The sequence below is a fragment of the Dermacentor variabilis genome, chromosome 10, assembly GCF_050947875.1.
Source record: "Dermacentor variabilis isolate Ectoservices chromosome 10, ASM5094787v1, whole genome shotgun sequence".
Lineage (NCBI taxonomy): Eukaryota > Metazoa > Arthropoda > Arachnida > Ixodida > Ixodidae > Dermacentor > Dermacentor variabilis.
Genome location: NC_134577.1, coordinates 34,797,996 through 34,824,301, shown reverse-complemented (window position 1 = coordinate 34,824,301; position 26,306 = coordinate 34,797,996). Strand labels below are relative to the sequence as shown.

The following is a 26,306-nucleotide window of genomic DNA, read 5'->3' as shown; positions in this document are numbered from 1 at the left end:
TTATGGCCTTCTTCCAGCGTTCTTAACGCCACTCATGTCTTATGGAGACGACGAAGCCGCTGATTATAATCATGTTGGTGTGCTCCCTTCTGTTGCGGCGGCGCCGCGTTCAAAAGACAAGGAAAATGAGGTATTGGGTGTCGCCTTTGCGTCCTTATATACAGGGTCTGTATTGTACTAAATCGGATAAGGCGCACTGTCTCCAACAACGCTTCGGTCGGGACGTCTCGGCATAGACGCCTCGTTGGAAAAAAAAATAAAAAATCGCGAACGAGGCCAATCAAAACAAGCGCGAGCGAGAGCTGAAGCGAGCAGACGATAACGCGAAACAAGTGGTCCGGCTGAACCAGACGCGAGTATGAACAGAGCAGTCGGGCGGGTCCGCATGATCCCAGTTTCACGCGCGTACGTCACTGTAGGGACCACTCTTATTGGTCTCCTGCGCCCACAGCTCACTTGCCACCGCGACTAGCCACGAAAAATCGGCCCGGGACCGACGCCTCCCGCAGCGCGCGCTTTACCGCTAATAGAGAGTTTTAGGTTAGAGGACGCAAGGCGCTTACGTCCCCTAAACTAAAACTCTCTAATGTGGCTGGGGCATTACGACGGGACGCAGAACCAGCGACCTTGCGATTTGAGAAAGGGCGAAAATGTCCGCCACGGATTTATTTTTTTTTTCACGCGCGGCGTCGAGGGGTTTTTCCTAAGCTTTCTCTCTATGGCAGGGTCAGAGCAATGCTGGTCGGAGGCACCAGCTCGCGATTTGGCGCGCTAAAAACGTTGTCGAAGCGCGGTACGTTCGAATTGACCGTCGCAAATGCTTGCGCGTTCGAATTACCGGGCGTTTTCGCCCATTCGAACATACATAACTGAGTGGACCACGGCTGCAGTTCGAATAAACCGGAAGCTCGAATTAACGAGATTCGACTTACCTCTGCGATGACTTACTTGTAGTGAGTACAACCTCGCGTACAATAATTAGCCGTATAATAACTAGTCAGTGGCTATAACGTACTACTGGTTATAACGAAAAAAATCGGCACCCGTTTGACTTCGTTATAACGAGATTAAGTGCACATGAAAAAAATATCAAAATGAAAGCTGCGCTAGCATTTGAAGCATTTCCCGAAATAAACGGGGCTTATATGAAGGGCTCTTTTAAACACATATTCGGCACGAGTCCTTTATAAAAATTACGTAACATATTCAGGAAACAGAAGTATAATTTAAAGGTGCTGCTTGGCTGTTTGGTTCATCACTGCATGTTTAGAGAAGTGCACAATGAAATGAAGACATTCTGTCCAGTGTCAGTATTTCATGATAAAGTGGGCATTTGCTTGAGTCTGCAAATAAAGGTATAACTGCCAACCACAAACCAGCAACAAATTTCTTCACGGTGGACACATCTGGTGGCTCTTTGGCGAAAGCTTGATAGTAATCTCCTTGAAGGATACACCCATTGGCTCTCAAAAGGACAGACCAAGTTATGAACACACCTTTCCATTTGGCGAAGCCTTGTCAGCCATTTCACAGTGAAACAGATCAAGCCCTAGAACCGCATTATTCTCGTCTTCCGATGCTGGTGACATCCGGTGTTCACTTGGCGAAGCCTTCACAGCTACCTCAGAGTGAAAGAGTTCAAGTCCCAAAGCAGTGTTTCCGTCGTCTTCTGATGGTGGTACTGTTTGGCGGCCACTTGGCGAAGCCTTGTCAGCCACATTGCAGTGGAACAGATCAAGCCCCAGGATGGTGTTATCCTCGCCTTCTGATGGTGGTGGTGTCCGGCGTTCACTTGGTGAAGCCTTCACAGCCACCTCAGAGTGGAACTGATCAAGCCCTAAAGCGTTATCCTCTCCTTCGGAGGGTGGTGGCATCTGGTGGCTATTCACTAAAGCCCTACCAGCCGCCTGCAAGTAGAACAGATGAAGCCCTAAAGCGGTGTTTTCATTGTCTTCTGACAGTGCTGGCATTTGGTGGCTGCTCAGCGAAGCCTCGCCAGTCGCCTGTGCACCTGTAACAATTTTCTCCCTAGCACAGCAAGCTTCTCGCAAGTGACGTGACCGGCCCCAGGGCCTAGTGAACCTCCTACCGCACATGTTGCATTCGTAGGGTTTCCTGCCGGAGTGCTGGAGCTTGTGTCGGTCCAGGTGGCTTTTATGAGCAAACGTGACTGGACAATCGCTGCAGGCATGCACCTTTCCATCTGCGTGTTGTCTCATGTGGTTAGTGAATGTTTCCCTCCGAACGAAGTTCCTGCCACATGGACTGCAGTGGTAAGGGAACTGCTCGTTCACATACATCTGTTCATCATCATCCGCTTGTGGCGTGATAAGGGGCGAAGAAGTTCCAGATGAATGTGGGGAATCTGAGGTGATGGGCACCTGACCATGACTTTCGAGATTGCAATGGCGCGCCGATTCGATCGCGGAGACAACGGCCTGACGCACGTGAATGAGGCGGTGACGCCTGAGTGCCGCCTTGTCGGAAAAACTTGCGCTGCACAGATTGCATTTGTGTGGACGCTCTCCGGTGTGAGTAAGCAGGTGACAGTTCAACGTGTCCTTCCTGGCAAACGCAGCTGGACAGGTGGGGCATTGGTACGGCCTTGCGCCGATGTGCGTCAGCTGGTGTGCGCTGAGGGTTTTCTCGGAGGCAAATTTGCCTCCGCACATGGAACACTCGTGCAGCTTTTCGCCGTTGTGTGTGTGTTGGTGTCTTGTGAGCGACACCTTCTGCGAGAACCTCCTTTCGCAGATGGGGCACTGGTAAGGTCTTTCGCCCTCATGCGTGGTCTTCAAGTGTCGTTGGACGCACGATCTGCGGACAAAGGTCTTTTCACACATGGGACATGCGTGGGGTCCTTCGCCCTTGGGTTTGCGTTGTCGTTGAGGCGTTGAGCACACTGCGCTGGTGGTGGCAGGGTTCCTGAAAGATCCCACAAAAAATTAAGTTATGAACATCCAACACCCATGCTGGTACAGTTGCCAACCGATAAATTGGACGCTGATAATTCGGACATGCTAGGTAATTTGGACAGCTTCGCAGCACTACCAGCGTCCCCATAGACTTAATGTATAAAGACGACGAGCATTTTGGACAGCCACCAGCTCTACATTCCATTATCCGGACTCCGTCCGCGGCTGTAGCATACGCCGACTCTGCTGCCATTACCTCCTCTGGAAACCTCGACTAGAGATCAAAAGGAAAAAAAAACTCTTATACTTAACTTCATGCAGCTGTCAAACTACCGCAGCAGGTCATAATTCTGAGTCCTGCACTGTGTCATTTCTCATTGAACCAGGGTATCGCTTTGGGACATTCAACCCTGTGAATCAATCTGTCATGCAATAGTTACTTTAATGCACCACACCCTTCTCAAGTTATGCCGTCTGAGATGCAAACATAACTACTAATTTCGGCAATATTGCACCTTTCTTTTTTTGCAAAGGCGCACTCTGAGGCCTCGACACATTGATGTCACAATGACAATGGCAATGCTTGATTTTTGTTAAGGAAAAAATGCAAGACATTGGTAAGCTATGTTAGCACTCATCCGCCCGCATCATTCCTGTCTGTATATCCTGATGGAAACAGTGCGAGCACATATGTGCCTTTATGCGTATGCATTATGCAATGCAGCACATGCTGCAGTTTGTGGAGACAGAATAACAGCGAATGTGCGATTGTGGCCTCATCCCAATTTATCTGGCACATTTCTGCAAGAGACTGGGACCAACGGAAACATATCTGCCGGACGTGGCACAGGACACCTGTCTACAATCACCTGATACAAAGCAATAGTTGAAGTGACATACATCAGCAATGACATACACTGCAATATGGTGTAGCCTATACAATAACATATTTACACGATTGTAAGTCAACTCGAATGTAAGTCGACCGCTCCCATATTGTGTGCGACAGGGAAAAAAGAAAAGGAGAGCACACCTGCGGGCGCATTCCATAACGAAAATTTATTAGTAGCTGGCATGGTCACTGGATTACTCGTCCTCACTTGTACCATCGTCCTCACTAATGCTGCCATTCTCAATGCCGTCAGGAAGGCTCTTTTGACATGTCCAGGTGGCGTAAGTTCGCGGTCTTCTGCCACCAGCCATTCATACTCACAGTGGAGCAGGTCCTTAAAAGGCGAAGATCCAGGCTCACCTCATGGCCATGTCACACGTAACTGGCAGGGACCGATCACGTATTTCACCGACGTATGGTTGGCCTTCAGCTCCGGAAAGCGTCCCGACTTCAGCCCAAGGAAACCTCTTCGCTTGCCGTCACAGGGGAAAACTTTGCTTCGCTACAGTCGCCACTCTCGCACCGCTTATTAAGAAACACCAAACTTGCGGCCTGCTGTGCAGTTATTTGTTTCTTCAGCATAAAGGATGGCAGCCCTCTTGAACGCTGCTATGAACAAGTGCCACATGTTTAGTGGACTCAAAGCACTCATGACAACTGAGGAAGCATGGTAGTAGCATGTGGCTGGAAGCCAAATCGAAGGCATGCAACTAAAGAGCTACAGGAAAAGAGAAACATGTGAGCGGTGCCTGCTCTTCCATGAACCATCAATACTCCCCACAAGTGTCGCTGTTCTGAGGGTGCTGCCGCAAATGGAACAGCGGCACTTCCATGAACTATCAACATCCCCCAATGAGTGCTGTGTGCGCTGTAAAACTCTCAGAAATGTTGAAAAACCCTTCCAAAAAGTGAACAAATGCGCAGGATAGTGGAGAGCTAAAGGTAGGGCCGTAGAGCAAACATAAAACTCTAACTACATTGTAGCTCCCCTGATAATCCCGTTGGTGCCGCTTTTTTTTTTTCAGTGCCATGTTTTGGTTTTGATTGTAAGTTGACACCCCCCCCCCTCTCCTCTTCAGATTTTCAAATTTTAAGAAATAGGTCTGCTTACAATTGTGTAAACATGGTAACATGTTTTTGCTAAGCGTGAAAATACAGAGACAATTAAATGCAGTGGTTACAAACGTGAAAATAATGAATAATGAGTATAGTAACACCGAAGGTAAGTTAAGTCTAAAGTGATCCCAAAGGTGGCGAAGTCTAAAACTGTGGGCCATTCACGTGTGTATTTGTGACTGCGTATGTGCCACAGGGTATAGGCTGCTCTTCAATGAACCTTATCGATGTACACCAAATTGAGCATGCGTCACTTGGTTTGTGCTCCGGCAGTCACTCGGCACATGCCCAGTATAACTGCCGCATATACCTAGTGGCATATGCCACAAGGTATGCCACTGGTTATGTACTGTTCTTCAATGAACATCCTTCACCCCATGTGCCAATTCATTAAACAATTTTTATGCCAACTTGGATACCTGGCTATCAGGGGTGCAGCTAGCTCCCCTGATATCCCGTTGGTCTCGCTTTTTTTTTTTGCAGTGCCATGTTTTGGCTTCGATTGTAAGTCGAACCCACCCTCCGAAATTTTCTCGTGCTGTTATGCACCGCCGACTAAAACAACTCCCGGCGCCGGAAATCTTTCTGGGTTTTGTTTAGAATGTCTTTTTCACACTCGAAAAGACATTTCAGCGTGAACATTGCAAACTCGTGCTAGATTTCGCGGTAACGCCCATGCACTGGGAGTCACATAACGAAAGCAGCCCCATCTGAGCACGAAGTTTCAAGGGCATTTTGATGACAAGTGGGCTCGTCGCGGCATCTCGCGGCAAAGGTGCACCAACTTTTCTAAAGTTGTACATCGAACCATACAACCAGACAAGCCAAATCAACACAATATCAGACAAGTTGAGAAGCACGTAGCCAGGTCCGATGAGACGGAACGTTATGGTGCTTCATTTGTGCCGTCATGTCACAGAAAAGAACACCAACACTTCACCTGCACCAAAGCATCCATGTCATCCATCAGGTTCTACTTTGACGTTTATCAGTGAGGACACATTGAGCCTCTTCAATTTTTTTGTTCTCGCCACCCGCACGCTACCAGAGCCAGCCAGAGCGCATGCGTTTTTCTCGCGTTGCCCCGACCACCACGCGGCGCCCTTTGGTGCGCGTTCGTTGTTCTCTGGCCGAGTGGATTTTCGCCTGGCAGAGTTTTGGACGGTTTCTGGATAGCAGACGAGGAAAAGAAACAATGGTCGCTCGCAGCCTTCACTGTGTGGACTCAACAGATTGCAATGCGTTCGCTCGAGCACAACCTCTCCGGAAAGTCTCGTCTCGCCGGTGTAGGATACCGAGCAGTTTGCGTATGGTTCTCTGTCTCTCATTTATAAAAGTGACATGCAGGTTTGAGGATAAATGTTCTTTATTGCTCTTATACATTGGGTTGAACATGGTTATGTGACATAATGGATGCTCCAAAAGTTGGACAGCGTGGTGTCGTGAGGTCTTTCACAGCTAAAGGTGTTTCCCAAAAAGAAATTAGTCACTGTAGGGCTGCTGTGTACGTTGAACATTGCATTTCATTGGCCACTGTGAAGCCTTGGAGCAAACGGTTCAAAGAAAGATGTGAAAGTTGCAAAGACGATCCAAGACTGGGCCAAAGCTACTGTGCAATCACCCCCAACACAATTGCAAAGGTTGATGAGCTGATTCGACAAGAATGGAGGATACGCATCGTACTGGCAGAGCGTGTGAACATCAGTCACAGTTTGGTTCATAGTATTCACGAACAACTCAGTTATCGGCTCTTATGTGCGCAATGGATGCCCAAGATTTTGAATCATCGCCAGTAGACAGAGAGGTTCGGTGCTTCCTTGACTCATCTGATCCGGTATCACAATGAGGGTGACGATTTCTTGTCTGCAATTGTGATCGAAGACGAACCATCATGCCACTACTACGAGCCTGAAACACGACGGCGAAGCTCACAATGGAAACATTCGAATACACCACCCCCAAAGAAAGCAAAAGCCGTCATTTCCGCCGGGAAGGTGTTGTTGACTTTTATTTGTCGATCGTCAGGAGCCATTACTGATTGAATTTGCTAAACCTGGAGAGACTCTCAATCGTTTCCAATATATTGTGAAACGTCAGTTTGGCTGCGTGTCGCAATCAAGAACAAACATGGAAAATTGACAAATGGAGTCACCTTGTTCCACGACAATGCACGTCCCCATGTCACTGATGTGGTTAATACAAAACTGGCAAAGTTCAAGTGGGAAACACTGCAACATCCTCCATACAGCCGAGACCTGTCGCCATGCTAGTTGCACATTTTGGGAAAATTGAAAAAACAGCTCAAGGGAATTAGACTCATGTCGGACAATGACATGAAAGAGTCAGTTACAGATACCGTATGTTGAAGCAGCAACCCAAGGATCTTTATGAGACGGGAATCGCGCGACTCGTTAGTCAGGGGGTCAATTGTCTAAATGCTCATGGAGACTACTTTTAAATGTATGAATAAAACCTTTATTTTAAGGAAGGGGACGGCTCTACGCCGCTGATGGGGATTAGGTGGGAAAGCAATGTGGGTTCCCAGATTGTTGGCAGAAGCACATCTTCATCTCAGTCTTTGATTTTCCACTTTTTGCAGACTCAGGTGCATGTTTAGTTCCACCGCTCTCGCATGGGCTGGTCAACCCCTTCTACGCTACTCAAAATAAGCCACTTTGTCTGCCATATGTCGCAATGGCTTCCTGTGTTTCAGGGTTAGTTTGTATTCCAATTCCTAGTGTTCTAATGTCTCCGTGTAGTAAATGTTGAATGTTGGATTTGGATCTCCCTTGTGAAAACGCTGCCCAGCTCCAAGTGAGGTGTTGCAAGTCTGCTCTGCATGACTCCTGGCAATGTATGCATCGGGTATAAGTGTTCGCAATCGTAGCTTGGCTGGTTTGATGCCATTTCTCAAGAATGTGTGTTGTGTATGCAGCGTTGGCCATAACCTTATTCAAAAAAACCTCTTCCATGCGAGTAAGCCCACTCTTGTCATCAAACACATGTACTGGTGTAGCTTCTAATAGTCTTCGTTAACTGTCTGCTTTTGTTTTAGTGCGAATGTAATGCATCAGTGCTTTGCTAGGAGAGCCTTTGGTCAATATCCTTAGGTATGGATTTTGGTCTGTGCAGTTTGGCGAGGAAATGGAGTGTGGGGAGCTGGTACGTGTAATCAAGCCCACCCACTTGCGCGGCAAATATGTGAACGGCTGCGTTGCCCCCATCCGTGCCGGTGTGCCCTGGTGTCTATAGAATTTCAACCTTTGCCCCACTGTCCTGTATTCTCTTTAGCTTTTTTCTGGTGTTAGTGGCAGCAGCATCATCTGTCGTAGGCACCGTTAATTCAGTCACCGCTTCGTACAAATCAGTAAGGGCTAAGAGTTCAGCATGCAAGGTTGCATCCCCTGGAAGCTCACATGTGTGATAGCCATTGCATTGGGGTGCAGATGTGCTAACCCCGGCCATGCCTGCTATGTCGTTTGTGATTGCAGCATTCATGTAGATGTCAATGGTGTGCTGCGGCATTCTTAGTTCCAATCTCTTTTCAGATATTTTTCTAGCTTCGATGTTTCGTCTGGCGATAGAGCGTTGTTACCTCCGTATGCCCAGTGGTGTTTCCATGGACTTGTTTGTCCCATGCCATGATCTGTTTTCCTTGAGTCGTGTTCTCCAACTGTGATTGAATTCGAATTCGTGATTCATTGATTATGTACCATATGGGTGGAATCGTTACGAGCTTGAGCAGGTCCTTGTTCCTCGTGTGCTTCGGTAGCCCAGTGATCGTACGGAGGGTGGCCCTGTGTAACTTTTTGATATCGCCGAGGTCTCATTCAGAGAATTTGAACCCGGGTGCCCCTTAAAGAATCCTTCAAACCATGACCACTTTTGGAAGCATTTGGCACGCTTTCTGACGTGCTCTGCCATACTTGCTCGATATTCGTCTAACCATGTGCAACAGCGGTCTCCATTTTTGCTTTAGTGTGCAAATCCATAGCTGGGGGCTGTTGCAGCTAGCAATCTGTGCTCCGAGGATCCTAATTGGTCCATTGGTCGACGTAATATCGCTTTGGCTGATGTGTAAAGTGATCTGGTTATTTACATTGGTTGCTTTGTTTCCGTCTACGCTGATCAATTCCGTCTCCTCTGGCGAGAGTTGCAGTCCAAGGTTATCTAAAGTGTTGCTAAAGCTCAGGATCGCTGTTTGCAGTTCAGTTTGCATGCTCTGTATATAGGAATATTCCGCAGCTTCCGTCCATATTGTTAAATCATCGGCGTAAATAGTAAAACCGGCCGAATTGTCTCGCTCAAGACTTTCTGCCACCCATGTCATGGCCAGATTGAATAGCATAGGTCCGAGAATGGAGCCCTGGGGCACTCCCCTATCCAAGTAGTAGGTCTTCGGACTCCATCCCGGTGCCTTGCCATGGAGCTGGATTGGTCTGCTTTGGAGGAAGCTGTATGTTCTTTGGCTAGGGTACCTGGTTGCCAATTCCTGTAAGATGACCTCTTGTTTCACGTTATTGAATGCTTTACGCATATAGACTGCAAGAATCTAGTCAGGCATCTGTTTGCAAGACTTGCGGTTGCTCACTCTACAGAGCAACCAAAGGCAGTCATGTGTGCCCATGTTCGGCCGAAAACCTGCCTGCGCAGGATGCAAACCCGGTTGTACATATTCGGTGTAGTGCTGCATTCTTGTGTGTAGCATTCTTTCTATCAATTTGCAGACAGTTGACGTTAGAGTTATGGGGCGTAGGTTAGCTGGTTTTGTGTGGTCTTCGCCTGGCTTCAGTATAGGGTAGATGAGAGATAGATTTAGTGAATCTGGCAATAGTCCGGATTCCCAGGATTCATTGACAATTGTTAAGAGCGGTTCTTGAGCTTCATTGCTGAGGTTTCGAAGTTCTTGCGAAGTCACTCCATCACGCCTGGGAGCTGACTTCATTTTGCCTTGTGCAAAAGCCGCTACGAGTTCACTCAGCATAAAGGGCATGTCTAGCTCCTCTTTCGCATTGTCTATCGTGGCAGAAGGCAGCGGCTCTGGAGGCGCCTCGGCAGCAAGTGTAAATAAGTGTGGATGATGCGGTCCTCCAGCACGGCAGGCTCTTCTCGCAAAAGGAGCGTCGCGAGAGGAGGCGCGCCTTTCTTGCTCCCAAGCAGGCTCCTTAAAGTCTGCCATAGCCTTTTTGGACCGGATTCCTGGCCAAGCTTCACGCACATATTGTGCCACGTGTCTGCTTCGAGTTGTTGGTATTCCTTGATGAGTCGGTATTGATGTTTAAGGCGCATTAGATCTTTGTGATGCTTTCCTTTATACCGATACACACTGTGTGAGGCGGTTGACCTTCCGCCATAGATTTGCAAGGTGCATATCCATGTGAGTTGTAGTGTCATCGCATGGGATAGTTTCTCTGGCCTCCGGCCGTGCCTCCACTATCATGGCGCTGAATTGTTCAAAGTCTGCAAACGAAATTTTTTCCCGTAAAAAAACACCATTTCTCTCCTTTCTCGGAACTTTCTGCGATTGGGCATGATGATTATTGGTAAATGGTTGCTTCACCATGTCGTCGATTCTATGTCCCATGGCCTTATGAACCCTGGAGTGGCTAGTGTCCAATAGGGCGTTGTGTCTTGTCGCGCGTGTAGCCCTATGCGGGTTGGTGTTTCTGGTGTGTTGCATATGTCCAGCGTTGACATTTCTATTGCATCGTGCAGTATGCGTCCTCTCGGGTCAGCTTTGGCGTAGCCCCATGTTTCATGCTTGGCGTTAAGGTCTCCCCTCACTAGAATGGAAAGGTCTCCGGCTTGTGCCTGCACCTTACTGAGCCATTGGTAGGAGTCATTCCGGTGCTTGCCCGTTAGGGGTCTGTAGTATGTGGAGACGGCAACGATTGGCCGGTGGCCGCGCGGACATAGTTTTACTGCCACAATTTCTCTGAAATCATTACACAAATCTGGTAATTGCAGTTCGGTTGCGGAGCAATCATGTCTAACTAAAAGAGCGGCTTGGCCATGCACTTGTTGGTTTCCTTTGCCCTTGATTTCTTATTCTTTCTTGATTTCTTTCGCAGCCTTTCTTAATTTTTAATTTTTTTATTTGCTGCCTTAGTGTGGATCCATTCTGCGCAAAACTTGGACAGTTCCATTGGATGCGTATAGGCCGTGCCGTCATCTTTCATCTGCTGGCTTATGCTTTTTAGGTTCATCATGTTGCTTCTGAATATTTGAATTTCCGTTAATATCGCTTGCATCTGAGTTTGTATTGCATTCGTTACTATCTGAAATTCCTCCTGTAGGTTCTTTCCGAGGTGCTGGGTCTCAGTGTGTCTTTCCTGCCTTAGGATGCTCAGCACCTGTGCATATGCAGTCTTGGGCTGTTAGCGGTTTTGACACTGACGGTGCCTGGTTCTGCTGGGTCTGTGCAGGTCCCGCGTGTTGCGACTTTCTGGAGTTTGCCGTGATTTTCTAATTGATCGCCCGACCCGACTGTTAGAACGCGCACATCTTTATCAGTCTGCTGGCGTCTCTGATTGATATTGCCGTGGCGTTGGTGGTGGCTGTATATCTCGTTGCTCTGGTGGTAGTCGTGCGAGTATTCGCTGCAGCATTGCTCTCAACTGTTGATTTTTCTTTCTTAGTTCTTTTATTTGTTGCTCATGGTGAGCGGATAGCATGGGTTGTGTGGATGTTCCCGCCAGCACTTTTTCAGACCAGGTCACTGTTTGTCACACCGTTTGTCATATATTCGCATTGGCTCACTTTCAATTGACTCACGCTCGTAGATATTCAAGAACTCCTGCTTTATATATATTTCCTCTCTTTTCAGACTATAATTTCGGTGCCATTACAATACACTACCGGTGACAGCTGCTCCTGCGCAATACATTGGAATAAAGGACAGCGTCATTGAGATTTTTTCTTGGCCGTTGCATAGGTACAAAAATGTAAACAAGGCTCATGAATGACAAAGTTTCATTGAAATATTTCTCCTCAACTTGTTCATTTCACGGCTTTTATACTTTTCATATCAGCGGCATGCACTGCTTTGCTGGTTTCGAACTGATATAGTTCTGAAGTTTGTGTGATATTTTCTTTACTTATTAAATAGACAAAAAACATGGAAGCATTGATATCGGTTATTTCGGGCCTAAATTTTGGGACGTACAAGTGTATTCTTTTATGAAAAGATACACATTTTACTTGTCTGTCTTGACAGTGCATAACATTCAAAAATTCGTTTGCAGCATCTCTGGCAACGGCGATGCATTTATTATTCATGTATTTGATCCCTCGACAAATTTTATGAGGAGGGGGCCAAGCTGCAACGTGTGAGCCAAATGTTACTGCACTGCATACAGCGTGGAATTTACAATCTCTTGTCAAAAACAGCAAAATCTTGCCCTCACTTCAGCAATGCCGTCACACAGCATCGTTAAAAGCAGCTGGACTCGCCAACGCTATTAGATAGTTTCGTGACGATAAGAGCCTCCTCAGTAACACGATTGCTAATTTTTAATTAAATTATTTTCGCTCTGCACTGCATCTAACTGCAACAGTTACGCATGGCCTCCAAGATGGCAGCGGCCTGCTGCGCAGCAAATTTTACCGCAGCTGCCATGGGGTGCCACAACATAACTTTTGGCCAGGGCTTTACCCCGTCCCGAGATCTCCACTAATTAGTTTTGAGCAGACTAGTGGAGATTAAAAGAGAGAAAGCTGGGTATCGGTGTGATAACTTCAATTTAGTTGAAGGATTTAAAAAATTTTTGCAGCATCAGATTTCTGTTATGCTTCTGCTACGATTTCTGCTATGAGCTTTCTGCTATGGATCTAACCAGTCAACCAATCAATAAACCATTCAGTTAATCAGTAAACTGAGTCAATGATATATTTATTGAAGCAATCAGCCTTGTCAAAAATCAATTTACTCAATCAGACAGTCAATGAATGTTTGAATGTATCCCTCACTCACTAAATTTATAATCAACCGAACTTCTTTGAGAATTGGTACAGAATCAATCAGCCATTCAGGTTGACCGGCATAGTCAGCCGATCAGTCAATCAACTGATAAAAAGACCAATCAGCAAAACTTCATTAGGAACCCTTGTGGATTCCCCAGTCAATTAAACACTACTAACTAATCAATCACTCAATCAATAAATAGCCTGTCAGTAAATGAATTAACCTCTCCCTTAGTGAATAACTGGATGAACGAATAAATCAATTAATCAATAAAATGTACTTAGGAATGTGTGTGGCTCATCTTAGATGCCTCGCTATGATGTCGATGTCAACTTTTGCTTGCACCCTACCAACCTAAGCTGGCTCATTCTCTCCAGCAATAATTAAAATGATGTGTGGATGTTTTGCACCAGCCAATGTTCAGTGGTGATAGCAGTGCTCCCATATGCTCACCCTGTGTCGGCATTCGTGGTGGCTGGATCGCCTGAAGGGGCAGCATCGCTTGTTTCCGGAGTGGCGGGGGTGTCGCATGACATTGTGACTGCTGAATCAGAGGGTTGCGGAGTGGCGGGGGTGTCGCTTGACATCGTGGCTGCTGATCCAGAGGGTTGCGGAGTGGCGGGGGTGTCGCTTGACATTGCGACTGCTGATCCAGAGGGTCTGCTTTCGGCCTTGTCTGGATGTCCCCAATAAAAGCAGCACATCAACATGGTTTTCTGTTTTTCAATAGTATCGGGCACAACAATGCACAAGTGCTACCATATAGACTTCCAAGTGTTTCGAGTCTACCATTGAGTTTCCTGCAGCATAAAGGTGATCGTCGTTACTACTGCGTTGATGTCCTTTGCTTAATGCTGCGTAAGGAGTCTTTCATTGTAAGAAAATGCTATGCACGCTCTCTTTATGACGCTGTGAAAGCTAGGGGACATTGCAAGTGCAGCCCAGCTAAAGTTACTGCATAGTTTAGCTTTTCCAACAAGAAATAGAACAAGCTGTGCAATTGCCTCCAAGTAGGACCTTTCAGTGGGACCTCACTGAATTTCTTTTTTTTTTCAAATATCAATCAAATTCAAATATTCAGCACTCGTGAAATGCAGTTCTCTCTTAAGAAGTTGTGTAGTTTTGTTCCCACTGAAAAGTTAATGATGATCACCTACCAACTGGCTCAGTTCGCCCTAATTCTAAGGCAAACTGAAAGTTGTTTTTTCGAGAGATTTCAGTATTTCAAAAGCAGTGCCTATCCAGTTACACATGGTCACAGATATCTCGGAGATCGTGAGTTACACAGCGTTGAACGGACGCCCACAGAAAAGAGAGCACTAGATGCTTCACGCTAGGGTAGGGCATTTCCGAATGCCTACCCGATGCAAAGTACACAGCTACAATTTCTCATCATCATCAATGGGGAGTGCTTTGCTATTAGAGTGCCGAACTGGTAGCCTAAAAACAGAAACACCGAAGCAAACATTTGTAACAGAATGAAGCATGCACATGCTGCAACACAAGCCCAGAAATAACTCAGCACATCTTAATGGAACACGAAGGTACTCACCCAGCAACTTATCCAGCCTACTCCGAGGTTCAAAGCTGCATCTTGCGTCCCAGATGGGCAGGTCTGGGTCACAGGGCAGGCCGAGGCAGCTGCCAGGGAGCAGGGCCTCCGGGCTGACTAATCCCCATCGCCTCCCGCAAGAGGAGAAACCACCAGTCATTGGCTTCAAATAAAGCTTTTGTCCATCCATAAGCCAGCAAAACCAGTAGGCTGCGTCCACCTTCCAGAAGCGGCGGGATTCAAAGCAGATGGAAGCATTAACCAGTCAGCGGTTCTAAGGAAGAAAGAAAAAATCAAGTGTAAACAGGCAAGATGCTAGACAAATAGGCATGTCTAGAGGTTACCTTATTAGCTTAAACCGGCTAGGTGAATACTGGTCACAGCCCCATTTCGAAGTGGTTGCCAATAAATCACCACCATGATCGGTGTCACTGACGAGAGTGCATAGGGCAAGTTGTCGTATTTTTGTAATAAATAGCACCAACGGCATTCAGTGACGAGCGCGGCCCACAACTCAGTTGCGCTCGTGCCTCTTTTGCATTGGCGCCTTTGCAACAGTGAAAAAAGCGCAGGTGCCAAGCACCAGAAATGTAAAGTAAAAAGCGGGAAAACAAAAAACTATTCACTTTAAACAACGCACAATCAGTGCAGTTCTCTGCAACACCTTGTAATGTGCTTTTCAAACACAATGGTGCAGCTTTCAATAATTGGAACGTCAGCCAATAATCAGTGTGCAAACACTCTGAAAGTGTCAGGAAACAAAAACTTTGAACCAAACTGTGTCGAAAGACGAATGTCGCTATTCGAAAGCATACACAATAAACTGTTACAAAAAAGGTAGTCCAGATCCCACGTGCTGCGGGAAACGATTTTATATAAAGCAGGTAGCCGACTATCAAGCATTGCTTGGGTTTCTGCAATGCGATACCAGGTGGACCAATGTGTTCGTGCATTGCGCAGTAATGCGTGTGTGTGTGCGTGTGTGTGCGGGTTGCAAACGTACATGTCAATGAGGACCACAGCATTGACGACTATTACACGATGGCAATGGCATGATTTCGACGCCAGCCGTTCGACGCGACTATATGACATAATTGTTGGTTTCTACATATAGTGGATGAGTGTAAGCGAGAGGAACATGGACTGTGAAGTCATCAGTGACTACGTGTCATGCAATTGTACATACATACGACTATGTCACGTGGTGTATGTTAAAACGATGATGCCATTTGTATTCCTGTGAAGAAAGGTTAACTACTGATTAACTTGAGCAATTGTGAAGTCGGTACAAGGTTGCACAATTTCTAACTTGGGCGATCATGAAGTTGGTACAATGTCGCACAATTTTCACGTAGTTTACCATGGGTAAAGTACGGAGGAAAATGGGCCAGTCCCAGATGTAGCGAAGTCTAACAGCGCCTCAGAGTATGAGAGGAAAGAAGACGAGGAAGTGGAATGGGGTGCATGCACTTAGCATTTCAAAGCTGGCTTTGGCACGAGAGAGGTATGTGTGTGATTGTGGAATAAGCAGGAGGCACTGAAAATATCATCCATACTAAAGTGAGCCGTCAAAAAGCAAAAATTTTCAAGAAGCCCCAGAAAGTTGTTCGTACATCCCCGACAGATGACAATTACTTCTGGATGGTGCCCAAGCGAAGCTGTAACATGTCTTATAGAAACAGAGTAATTTATGCTGCACTCATGGAACACATTGTTCTGTGTACACATTTTTCGTGCGCCTCACTTTTGAAATGCTATTACAAAGATGTGCTTAAGCGTGTCCGTCGAATCGCCATTCCACCAGTGGTAAAAACTTTCTTTAAATTACATTCGGCAAACTTTCCTCTCAAAACTCGGTTTAAGAAAAGGGACTGTTTTCATTTTCATTTTATATCCTTAAGAACCCCTTGCGAGGTATTACCTAAGGGGTGGGAATACAAGAAAAATGTAATTAAAGGATGTCCACAATATTATATACTAATCACTTATTTAGTCCATGAAGGCAGGATGAAGTAGTGATATCAGTGATGTGGTGGGTAAGGCCGTTCCACTCTGCTGCCGCAGAGGGAAAAAATGACGAAAAGGTGACAGTATGTGCACGTTGGTGAGTAACGTTTAGTGGATGACTTGTGTGCAGTGATATGCATGCTGATGGTACAATATAAGGCACATGACAAAGTGAACTGGTGTAGAATTGTGAAATAATAAGCTTGCTATACATCACCACTGGGATAGGTTGTCTAAACCTGCTTTTGCTTTTAATGGTGTCACACTGATATAATAGGAGTATGCCATATTATTGAACTTTGTGGTGCAATTTTGTATGAATTATAATGCGTTGGTAAGGTAAATCTGTTAAAAACTTCATATGCGTGATGCCATATTCGAGTTTCGACTTAACCAGCGCCTTGTATGCTAGTAATTTATTATGTTAAGGAGCACTGCGAAAATTAAGTTTTAGAAATCCTAAGGTTTGATTTGCAGATGATGCGATTTTAGCTACATGTGAGCACCAGTTTAGGTCATGCGTGATAGTAATGCCTAGATATTTTAATGCATCCGCGGCGTCAATAGGGAATGGTAGTAATTGTGTAAGAGAAGTTGAAACAATTTTGCCTACGGGAAACTGACATCGGTTAACATCTAGTAGGGTTTCAAGTGGTCATTAATCTTAGTGATTGATAGGTAGATAGTGCAGTCATCAGCATACATTCAATTTTCGGAGGTAACATGTAATGGCAGATCGTTTATATGCATTAAGAATAGGATGGGACCCAATACTGAACCTTGAGGAACACCAGATGTTAGGGAAGAAAGTCTGAAGTAGTGCTGTCAATACCGATGTTCTGTGAGCGGTCATTAAGAAAAATGATGGGCTCCTTTATTAAACACCATTGCAAAATCAAGCAAGATAATATCTGTTTGTGTGTGAATGCTGTATCATGCTTTGAATGTAGGTCATGAAGGAAAGGTAACTAATTGAGTGTCACATGACAGGCATTTGCAAAAACCATGTTGTGAGGGGTGGAAAAAGTCACTGCTATCTAGAAAATTAATTGCGTGCGAGTACATAGCATCTTCCGGATTTTGCAAGAAACACTAGTTATGAAAATGGGACAATAGTTTAAGAGTGGTTCAAGGTTACCGAATTTGTAGACTCGAACAACCTTGCCCATTTCCCACATGCCTGGTAAGGTGCCTGATGATAGTGATTTTGAAAACAGCAAGGCTAGATACATCCCGGAGATACATCCCGAAGCTTTGAGGTGATTTCGTTGTTACCGGCCAACGAGGATAGCTTGAGGTAGTGAATCAGTGCGGATATTCCATCTGGTGAAAAAATAATCTCCGACCTGTAAGAGGGCAGGAATGCAGAAAGTAGGAAGAGGCACATGTGGTTCGGTGGTGAAAACAGAAAAAAAAAAAGCACTGTTGAACACAGTGGCACAGCCGAGGTCAGCCAAAGTTTCACCATCATTGGAAATTCTGACAGCTGGAGATGGCTGGAGGTTCATCACTTCGCAGAATTTTGTTTCACCAGTTTGCATGCAAGGTAAGCCTAAATGAAACAGCTTGGGCTCCTATCTATGTTGTGGAACTGGTTGGACAGTGAAGATGTAAACATCTACACCAATTACCCATTGCGACATGGCTTGAAGTTACTCACATGGTAACATTCACATGCAATTTACCTAATTATTAGCCAAAGACATTTCAACGGCCTGCTACCTGGCTTGTGCTGCTACTTCATGCACCTACAAAGGGAAATTGAGAAAAGCGAAATGCACTTAACTACAGTCGACCACACAGGGAACAACTATATTCAAGTTCTGTGGCGAGAAATTTAAATTTAGAATATGCACCCTTGAAACGATTGATTGCATTGTGCTTTGATCAACTGGATGCGTTTTCAGCTTCACGACATTCATCATCAACCCGCTGCGCCTGCGCTGAGCATCCTGGACACGATGTCCATCTGTGGCTTGAACATGACGCCGTTGTTCACGTTGTTGTCCCTGTTCTCTTCACTGCATGCTGCTTTTTAGCTGTCCTCACTATATGTGGCCTTCTCATAGCACAGTCGCAACACAAACGCAATGCCTTACCAGGCCTCTTTATAGAGGGTGTTTCACAAAACTTGAACCAAGGACTTAAAAATGTGGTTAACTGCAACTGAATGAAACCAACGACATATGATTCGCCATCATGTGGCGCTCCTTAGGACACATTTTATATTGTGCTTAATAAGTCAATTAACTAAGATGATTATGCAAAACCTTAATATTCCTGTAAGGGCAAAGTGTGTTTCCTTATGTTGTAGAGGGCATTTCAAAATGACCAATCCCATTTTTTGTGCCAACGTACATGCTATGTGGTTATTTCTTCTGCTGTCTAAAGAAAGCCCGCAAAATATGAAATAAAACCATGTGACTGCGCCTGTGCGCTATCGTATTGCAGCACGCTCAACCTTATGTCGAGTCCATTGCTTATCAGGAACAACGGTGCTTCCTTTTCGTGTGCCACCACCAAAGATGCCGACGCACCATGAAGCCAATGCCCAGAGCCGTGGCTGCTCAGTTCGCCATGGTCCATGTGCACGTTTTTTTCCACAGTTGAGAGCACTACAATACGGTAGCGCACGAGAAAAGTCACATTGTTTTATTTCATATTGGGCGGGCTATCTTTAAACGCCGGAAAAAATCGTTACGCAGCATGTACACTGCCACCAAAAATTACATTGGTTGTTTTTGAATGCCCTCTACAATGTAACAAAATACACTTGGCCGTAAAGTGAATATTAAAAAATTTGCGTAATCGATCTTAGTTAACTGAATAAGCTCAATATAAAAAACACCCTAAGGAGTGCCATATGACGGCAAACCATATGTCCTTGGTTTCATTCGGTTGCAGTTAACCACTTTTTTTAAAATCCTTGGTTCAAGTTAAGTGAAACACCCTATATACATCTAACGTAGTGACATCACGTCCTGTGTTACAAGCTGCACTTTAGTTTATACTTTATATGGGTAATTGATGTCACGCCCTCTGTTACAAATGTCATTATAAATCATTCTACGCTTCCCATTGTTAATCACCACGTTATCTATCATCCTTATCATCTATCACCCAGACATGCTTTAACGTGATAGCGTTAAGGGCCCTGTGTCGCAGAAAATCCAGCATCGGCGTCCCTCGTCGACTGTCTTGTGAGCAAAAAAATCATTGCAAACCACGTACACCCAACCACACATGTCCTCTGTGTAACGTGAAATGTTACTGAAATAATTGAATTTCTCGAAGTCAAATGCATCAGAAAAATTGTAAAGATAACTAACACACAACCTACAGACATGATAGAGTCGGATTCTAACTTGAATATACGCCTAAACGCAAATGCAAACCCCTCTTGCCGTGTTTTTACCATTTATAGAGCTGCGTGCCCGGTTCTTCGCAACACCACCCAGGTGGCGCTCGCCTTCACACATTTTTCACACAGGCCCCATTTTTACCAGAAAGCTCGCCCTCTTCTCGCATAGCATTCGCTATCAGCATTTCTCAGTAAACATTGCGGTTACATAAGCTGCACTTGCCAGGAAGCATGAGAAACAGTCAGGGATCTTTCAATGCTATAGCATTCCACACTTAAAGGTAAAGGTTAAGTGTCCTACAAATTTTGTATACTTTTCTCTATCGAAACGACTTATGCAGTATGCACTGTATGTGCGATTTGAAAGGATCTGCACACTTTTCACTTAAATTTCAGCCTATGATTGCACTACCTCCAAATTCAAGGATTTTATGTGCCAAAACCACGATTTGATTATGAGGCATGCCATAGTAGGGCGACTCCGGATGAATTTTAACCACCAGGGGATCTGTAACGTGCCTCCAATGCACGAGACACAGGGGTTTCGCATTCCCCCAAATGCAGCCACCATGGTAGGGGATTTGATCCTGCGACTTCGTGCTTAGCTGCAGAACGCCATAGCCACTAAGCCACCGCAGCGGGCAATTGCACAACTTCCGGCATTGGCCCAGGAAAGAGATTATTTCTGCCCAGACAGGACAAATGCTTTAGTCGAAAAGGCATACAGCTTTCCAGTAAAAAAGAAATAGTGCTTCTTTTGCCAGATGGCTGTAAAGTTGAGGTGTTCTGCTTTGTGGTATTTTTCCCAGGAACTAGAGCCTGATCTTAGTTTAGTGGAGGAGAACAGAAGTTTATTTTTGTTATCAAGTTCTTTCAAGTGCATTGTTGAACCATGGTCAATTGCGATTAGTGCGAAGTGAGAGTGTATAAATAAACTGCGCAACAAGGTTGTTCATTCTGTATTGGAAAAGCAACCAGTTTTCTTGTGTCGAGTGATTTTGAAAGCCTGATTCAAATGTGAGGCAGAATGTAACTAACTTGTTGTGGATCATGGCATAATTTTTTTTTTTTGGTGCAGGCGGGTGCTTTTCTGATGTGAGGGATGTACTGTAGGTCGAATAGAGAAAACAGCGTGAATTAGTTTATGATAGCTTACTTCATGCTGCTAACAGAGGACATGCTTTCAGGATGGCTGGTTTACTATGAGGTCTAGGGTGCTAGCAGTTTCGTGGGTTACATGTGTTGGCTCGGTTACCGTCTGTGAAATGCAAGCACGTAGCGCATGTGTTTTGTATATAATATAACCAACCTAGCAACTGATTTCATTGTTGTTGCAGCACCGCTATCGGTGGGCAAGGCATAGTTCGGGCTGCAATACGACCAGCAGTGGCGTGCTGTCAAAATTACCATCACTCCCATTACTCTGAAGCAATAAAGCATTGCACACCCCGCTGGGTATTTGTAGTGGTGGTGGTTTTCAATAGCTTCGCCGTACATCCACTTTCGCAGAGCCGAGATGGCGAGTTATTATTATTATTATTATTATTATTATTATTATTGAAGCAAGGCGAGACACGTACCCACCTAGCTTCCTTTCTGCCGCAAGTTATTCGCCTTGGAAACCTTCGCAGACGTATATCTGAGTAACTGACACAACAAAGACATCAAAACAGGATAAATGCGTTCTCGCATTCCTAGGAAGTACTATCTGTTCGTTGGCTGTTCGTGGTGATGGTTCATCACCGACGCCCTGTTCATAAAGGCATTCCACGCAGGTTGCGCTGCTGGACCACGCTGTCAGCTTTCATCGTTGCAGCCGTACAATCTCCCAGGTCACCTAGAACCAGCTGGGGCCGGTAAAGCGAACAGAGGCGACGTGTAGGGCGATCAGCAGAAGTCAAAGTCGTCTCAACGCTATAGTGTCTCGAAACGTCACGAGAGAACGCTGCTAGAGCCCTCCACCCCATAACACCGTGCGGCTTTTAGCGCTGTGTAAACTGCACCATTTTCGGAATCCGCCCGCGAGAACGCTGAGACACCAGAACAAATGGCAGCTGCTGACAACAAGTAATGAAATCACGCCGGCCGCGAGGCACCGGCGCGGGGACCCGTCAACTTGTCACGCAAAGTTTAGCGCTAACGGGTCCGATCTGTGCGCCAATCTGTGGGCAAATGCAGCAGGAATAACCGGTCCGACCATTAAAGAGCCATGCGACTGGGCGACGAAAAGGAACTCACCTCGGTTACTGCCTCCGCGCGCTGCCGCAGGTCGGGTGGATGCTACAGTGAGCACGCTGGCATGTGGCCTTCTCGAACGAGCGCCGCATACGTCCGAACGCGCTCTGTCTTGTGCCGTGGTTTTCCCGGTTCCCTCGCGCTACTGCGGCCCACCGAAGTATGTAGCAGGCACCGAGCGTTCCGGGTATAATCCGGCAACGCGCTACACCCAACGATCCTTCTGCTCGAATGTACGGACCACACGCTATGACACGCTCGACCCTTCTGCACCTCAGAAGGTCTATCGGCCTATCAGGACAACATAAGGAACCGCTTTCTACCTACGTATCACAGCACAGCTGTACTATGAGCTGCACCATCATATAGAGTGCACAAAAACAAGAGCGGAGACCAGCGGACGAATACGGATGAATTGACTGTAGCGCACCAAGCGGATGGGATTAACTCGTTCCGGTTTCGGTTTTGGGTGCGCGCGTTTTGAACGCTGGCTAGCAGGCGCTACGCTGGCTGCGTTATTCGGCGTTCCCTCCCCCCCCCCCCTTTTTTTTTTCTGCTGCTCAATCGCGCGCGGTCTTAGTGCGGGTGCGGAGTCGTTTATTTACACAATAAGATTGCTAGCGATCTTGACCAGCCTCCATCGAATCTGTGCCACGTACAATTTCTTAAAGTAGACGAAAAATGCCTTGTAAATGAGGAAATATGTTTACTTCGCTCTACATAAATGCTCGTTCCGGGCTTTTTGTGCGTTCAACCAACGCTGTGACACTAGGTAAGCAGCAGTAGTTCCCGTACGAAGCTCCACCGGACGGCATCAGCTGAATAATATAAATTACAAGCATGTATCATTTTGGTATTTACTCTTTATAGGAATACTGCGTGTAGAGGGGAAACGGGCGAAAGTGTCGGATGGGCGACGTTACAAACAAAAGCAATTATCTTTTACATACATGGCGTCGAAAATACCTGACTCATTTCAAGCCGTGCTATAAATTATGAAGAAAACATCTGATTCCCAGGCATCATTACGTGCACTTTAAGAGCACAAATGCACGGGCGACCGCACGTTTCCAAAACAATTTCGCCTCAGTCGACGCGACAGTACGCAGAAATACAGAGGTGGCCACAACACAGGCTCTCAGCCAGACCATGCTAGACGCTCGCAGAATTCCTTCTACTCGCACTCAAGACAAATGCTCGGGGGCGAAGCCTGTTTTCAGTCGTACCGGAAGACAGAATTTTCGAGTTCTTGGTTTTTCGAGCTCCTCGGCGTTACCTTTTGCGCGTTCTGCCGGCGCAAGCAACACACTCCAGTGTTACCACTCCTGGCAGTCGCTCATCGCGTCTTCGACAAGCGTGCCGAAAGAACGTATATATTTTGCGGTGCCATAGAAAGCGTCACAAACAATTGTCTCGCTAAGATTCAGTACACGCCAAACCAATTGTCACTATACTGCCGGCTTGCTTTTTTGCTCACTTCATCACAACCCCAGGCGCGGCGAGCGTGCCCCAAGAGTATCCCAAAAACTAACGAATTAAAAGAATTTCGGGGGTCATAGAATGCGTCACAAACAATTGTCTCACTAATGGCGTTTTTCACTGGTCAATTCGGAGCAGAATTTCTTGCTCCGTGGCAACGAATCCGAATTTCACTGGTCGATCTGGAGCGGGTTCGCGCGTTCCACTGGTCGTTTCGGATCAACTCGCTCCGCGCCGGATCGCTCTCACTTGCTCCGCCGCCGAGGCGCGGATTCGGGCGGAAATAGCTCGCGTCACTTCCGTTTTCAAGCGAAATCGGTACCCGGTTGGTACGCACAACATTGTGTTGCTTCGCAAAATGGCTGCGTTCGGTGCTGCTGCAGTGCTGCAGCGCGGACGACAGCGATTACGAAGTGACGCAAGTGCTGTACGAAGACTTCTATGCACGTTGTCCATGCACAACCCTTGCGGGCGCGACATGGAAATGACGGACTATGCGACTGCCACGGTCAAATTACACACGGCGGACGGCGAGTTTGGTTGCCGTGGAAACGTACAGAACGGAAGTAGGGCATGGTTTTCGGAACCGGTTCGTGCGACGTGTACGCAGACTTCCTGTGTGATCCGCCGCGGAGCGTTTTTGCGCTCCGCTGGCCGATTCGGATTCGTGAAACCCGAGCGCTCGCTTTCGGCGGCCGCTCCAGATCGACCAGTGAAAAACGCCATAAGATTCAGTACACGCGAAACTAACTGCGGCACACAGCCGAGATGCTTTTCGCAAACTGCGTGGCAAAGCTAGGCGAGGCCTCTGTGCATGAAAAGTACCCCAAAAAGTAGAGAAATTAGTAACAATAATGTTGTGTTTCAGAGAAAGCGCCAGAACACGTCCCGGTAAGATTCAGCACACGCGAAACTGCATCACACTGCCAATGTGCTTTTCGCTAACTGCGTCACAAAGCCAGTTGAGGCGATCGATGCGTGCCCAAAAAACTACCGAAATAAGTTGTAAGAATGTTGGGGCTCCCATAGAAAGCGTCGCAAACATCTTCCGGTACAAGTCATTAGAGACATTAGAGACTTTTAGCGTGTCCGGTATTCGGGCAAGCGCGGGCGGTTTAGCGGGGGCGTCAACGTGAGCGGCCAGATTGGTGGCGCCAGCTGGTGGCGCAAAGTTCAACCACACAAACACAGAGCTAATTACTATATTCTGCTTAGCTGCTGGCGTTTTCGACAGTGGCGTAATCGTGTTCTCAATTACGCCCCTGCCAAAAATTTGCACGAGTGGCGAAGCAGGATATGGTGAGTTACTGCAGTTTTAGCTATGCGTTTGTCTGGTTGAGCTCTACAACACCAGGCGGCTTCACCACTCCGGCCGCTCACGTTTACGCCCCGGCCATCCGGTAATCCGCCCAAACCGCTCCCGTTTACCGGAATAGCGTACAAGCTAAAAGTCTCTATTAACTCAAGTTAACTACGCCAGGAAGGCCGAGCTGTTATTCGATAACTGCGTCTCAAATGAGTCTGGGTTCCGTGCCGTGAAAGCCAAAATTGCTCGGAATGCGTCGCAGACTGTCAAACAAAATTTCTGCACCTTGTCGTAGTCCAACAGTGCAGTGGCGCCGTGCGGAAGTTCAGAAGGAACGCAAGAATTCGCCGGGAGCACGACAAACACGCTCCGTGAAAGGAGACGGGTCGCCGAACAGGCGAACTACACAGGCGCAACCGGCCTCGCTGGCTTTGGTGGCCTGTCCGGCGCATGACGCATGCATCTGTCGCGCATGGCGCGCCGTCTGCTTGTTGCTAGGTGATGCAAGAAAAACGAGTCGCCAATTATAAGTTCTTTTATACGCAAAAGTTTTTTTTTAGTTTTAGCGGGAAAGAATAAAATAAATAGAACGTTGTCTGTAAGTTCAGTTCACATCCTTTTTCTCCGATGCTCCGTTGCCAGTTTTCGCCGAGTGTCCCCTCTTGTTGAGTTTTTTTTTTCCTCTATGGCAGCATCATGAGCTCCACGAAAGCTAAATGCACAAAAGCCAGTAGACAAATGTACAAATGCCCTTTTTTTTTCCTTCTATGTGAACCCTTTGCTTGAATTAGAGTAGTGGCCAGCGCCAGCGTTCTTTCTACCTCTTGTTTTGCTATTTCGAGCATGGCTAACGATTCTAGCTAGAGCATGGAATTTCTAAATAGTAATGTGAAACTCCATGAGCTAGAATGACCTGCAATACTGTAAGCATGGCCTCTCAGATTGGGCGGCGCGCGCTGTCTTTCCCAGGCTGTTCCTAGGTTCCTACCATATTATGTATGAAACACTATGGTTCTCCCACGGCCACTGAAAAATAAATAAATAAATAAATAAATCTGGCTGCAGTGGGAGCGAGAGTGACCGCCGTAATTGTGTTCAGGGCCGTTTGGCTGGCCTTTAATCTAGTACACTATACCTCTGTTACCTCAGGAGAATGGGACGCGTCGGCTTCACTGGGAGACGGCGTTCCCGGTGTGGAGTCCCTGGCATGTCCCTGCGTTCCTGGCATGTTCCGGGCGTAGATGCAAAACGAAGCACACCGTTAGAAAAAGCCTGAAGATTCCTTAACCAGACAGTTGCTGCTCCGGCCCAAGCATGACGCAGCCACGGGTAGCGGTTGCAGCGTCGGCGGGGACGCCGGCAGAAGAGCGAAGAAACGGAGTCGCAACAGCTGCGGAAACTGCCGGAAGAGGCATCCAGCCAACGTCCTCGGATGGAAATCATGCAGAAAGAAGACCTCTCCACGCAGGTGAGGAGGAAG

General features: G+C 46.6%; 1 protein-coding gene across 2 annotated transcripts; it reads right to left on the bottom strand.

Moving 5' to 3' along the window:
- Positions 1-1,169: 1,169 nt before the first annotated feature.
- On the bottom strand, positions 1,170-22,424 carry LOC142560297 (uncharacterized). Of its 2 annotated transcripts, none has more exons than XM_075672282.1 (4): positions 22,045-22,424; positions 14,439-14,712; positions 13,340-13,562; positions 1,170-2,925 (listed from the first exon to the last, which is right to left on the bottom strand). In XM_075672282.1, exons 2-4 carry the CDS (start codon positions 14,626-14,628, stop codon positions 1,485-1,487), a joined length of 1,854 nt encoding a protein of 617 aa, XP_075528397.1. In that variant the 5' UTR covers positions 14,629-14,712; positions 22,045-22,424; the 3' UTR covers positions 1,170-1,484. The 2 variants fall into 2 exon arrangements, with proteins under 2 accessions (XP_075528397.1, XP_075528398.1); XM_075672283.1 differs by lacking the exon at positions 22,045-22,424 and adding an exon at positions 21,387-21,628.
- Between the last annotated feature and the right edge of the window lie 3,882 nt (positions 22,425-26,306).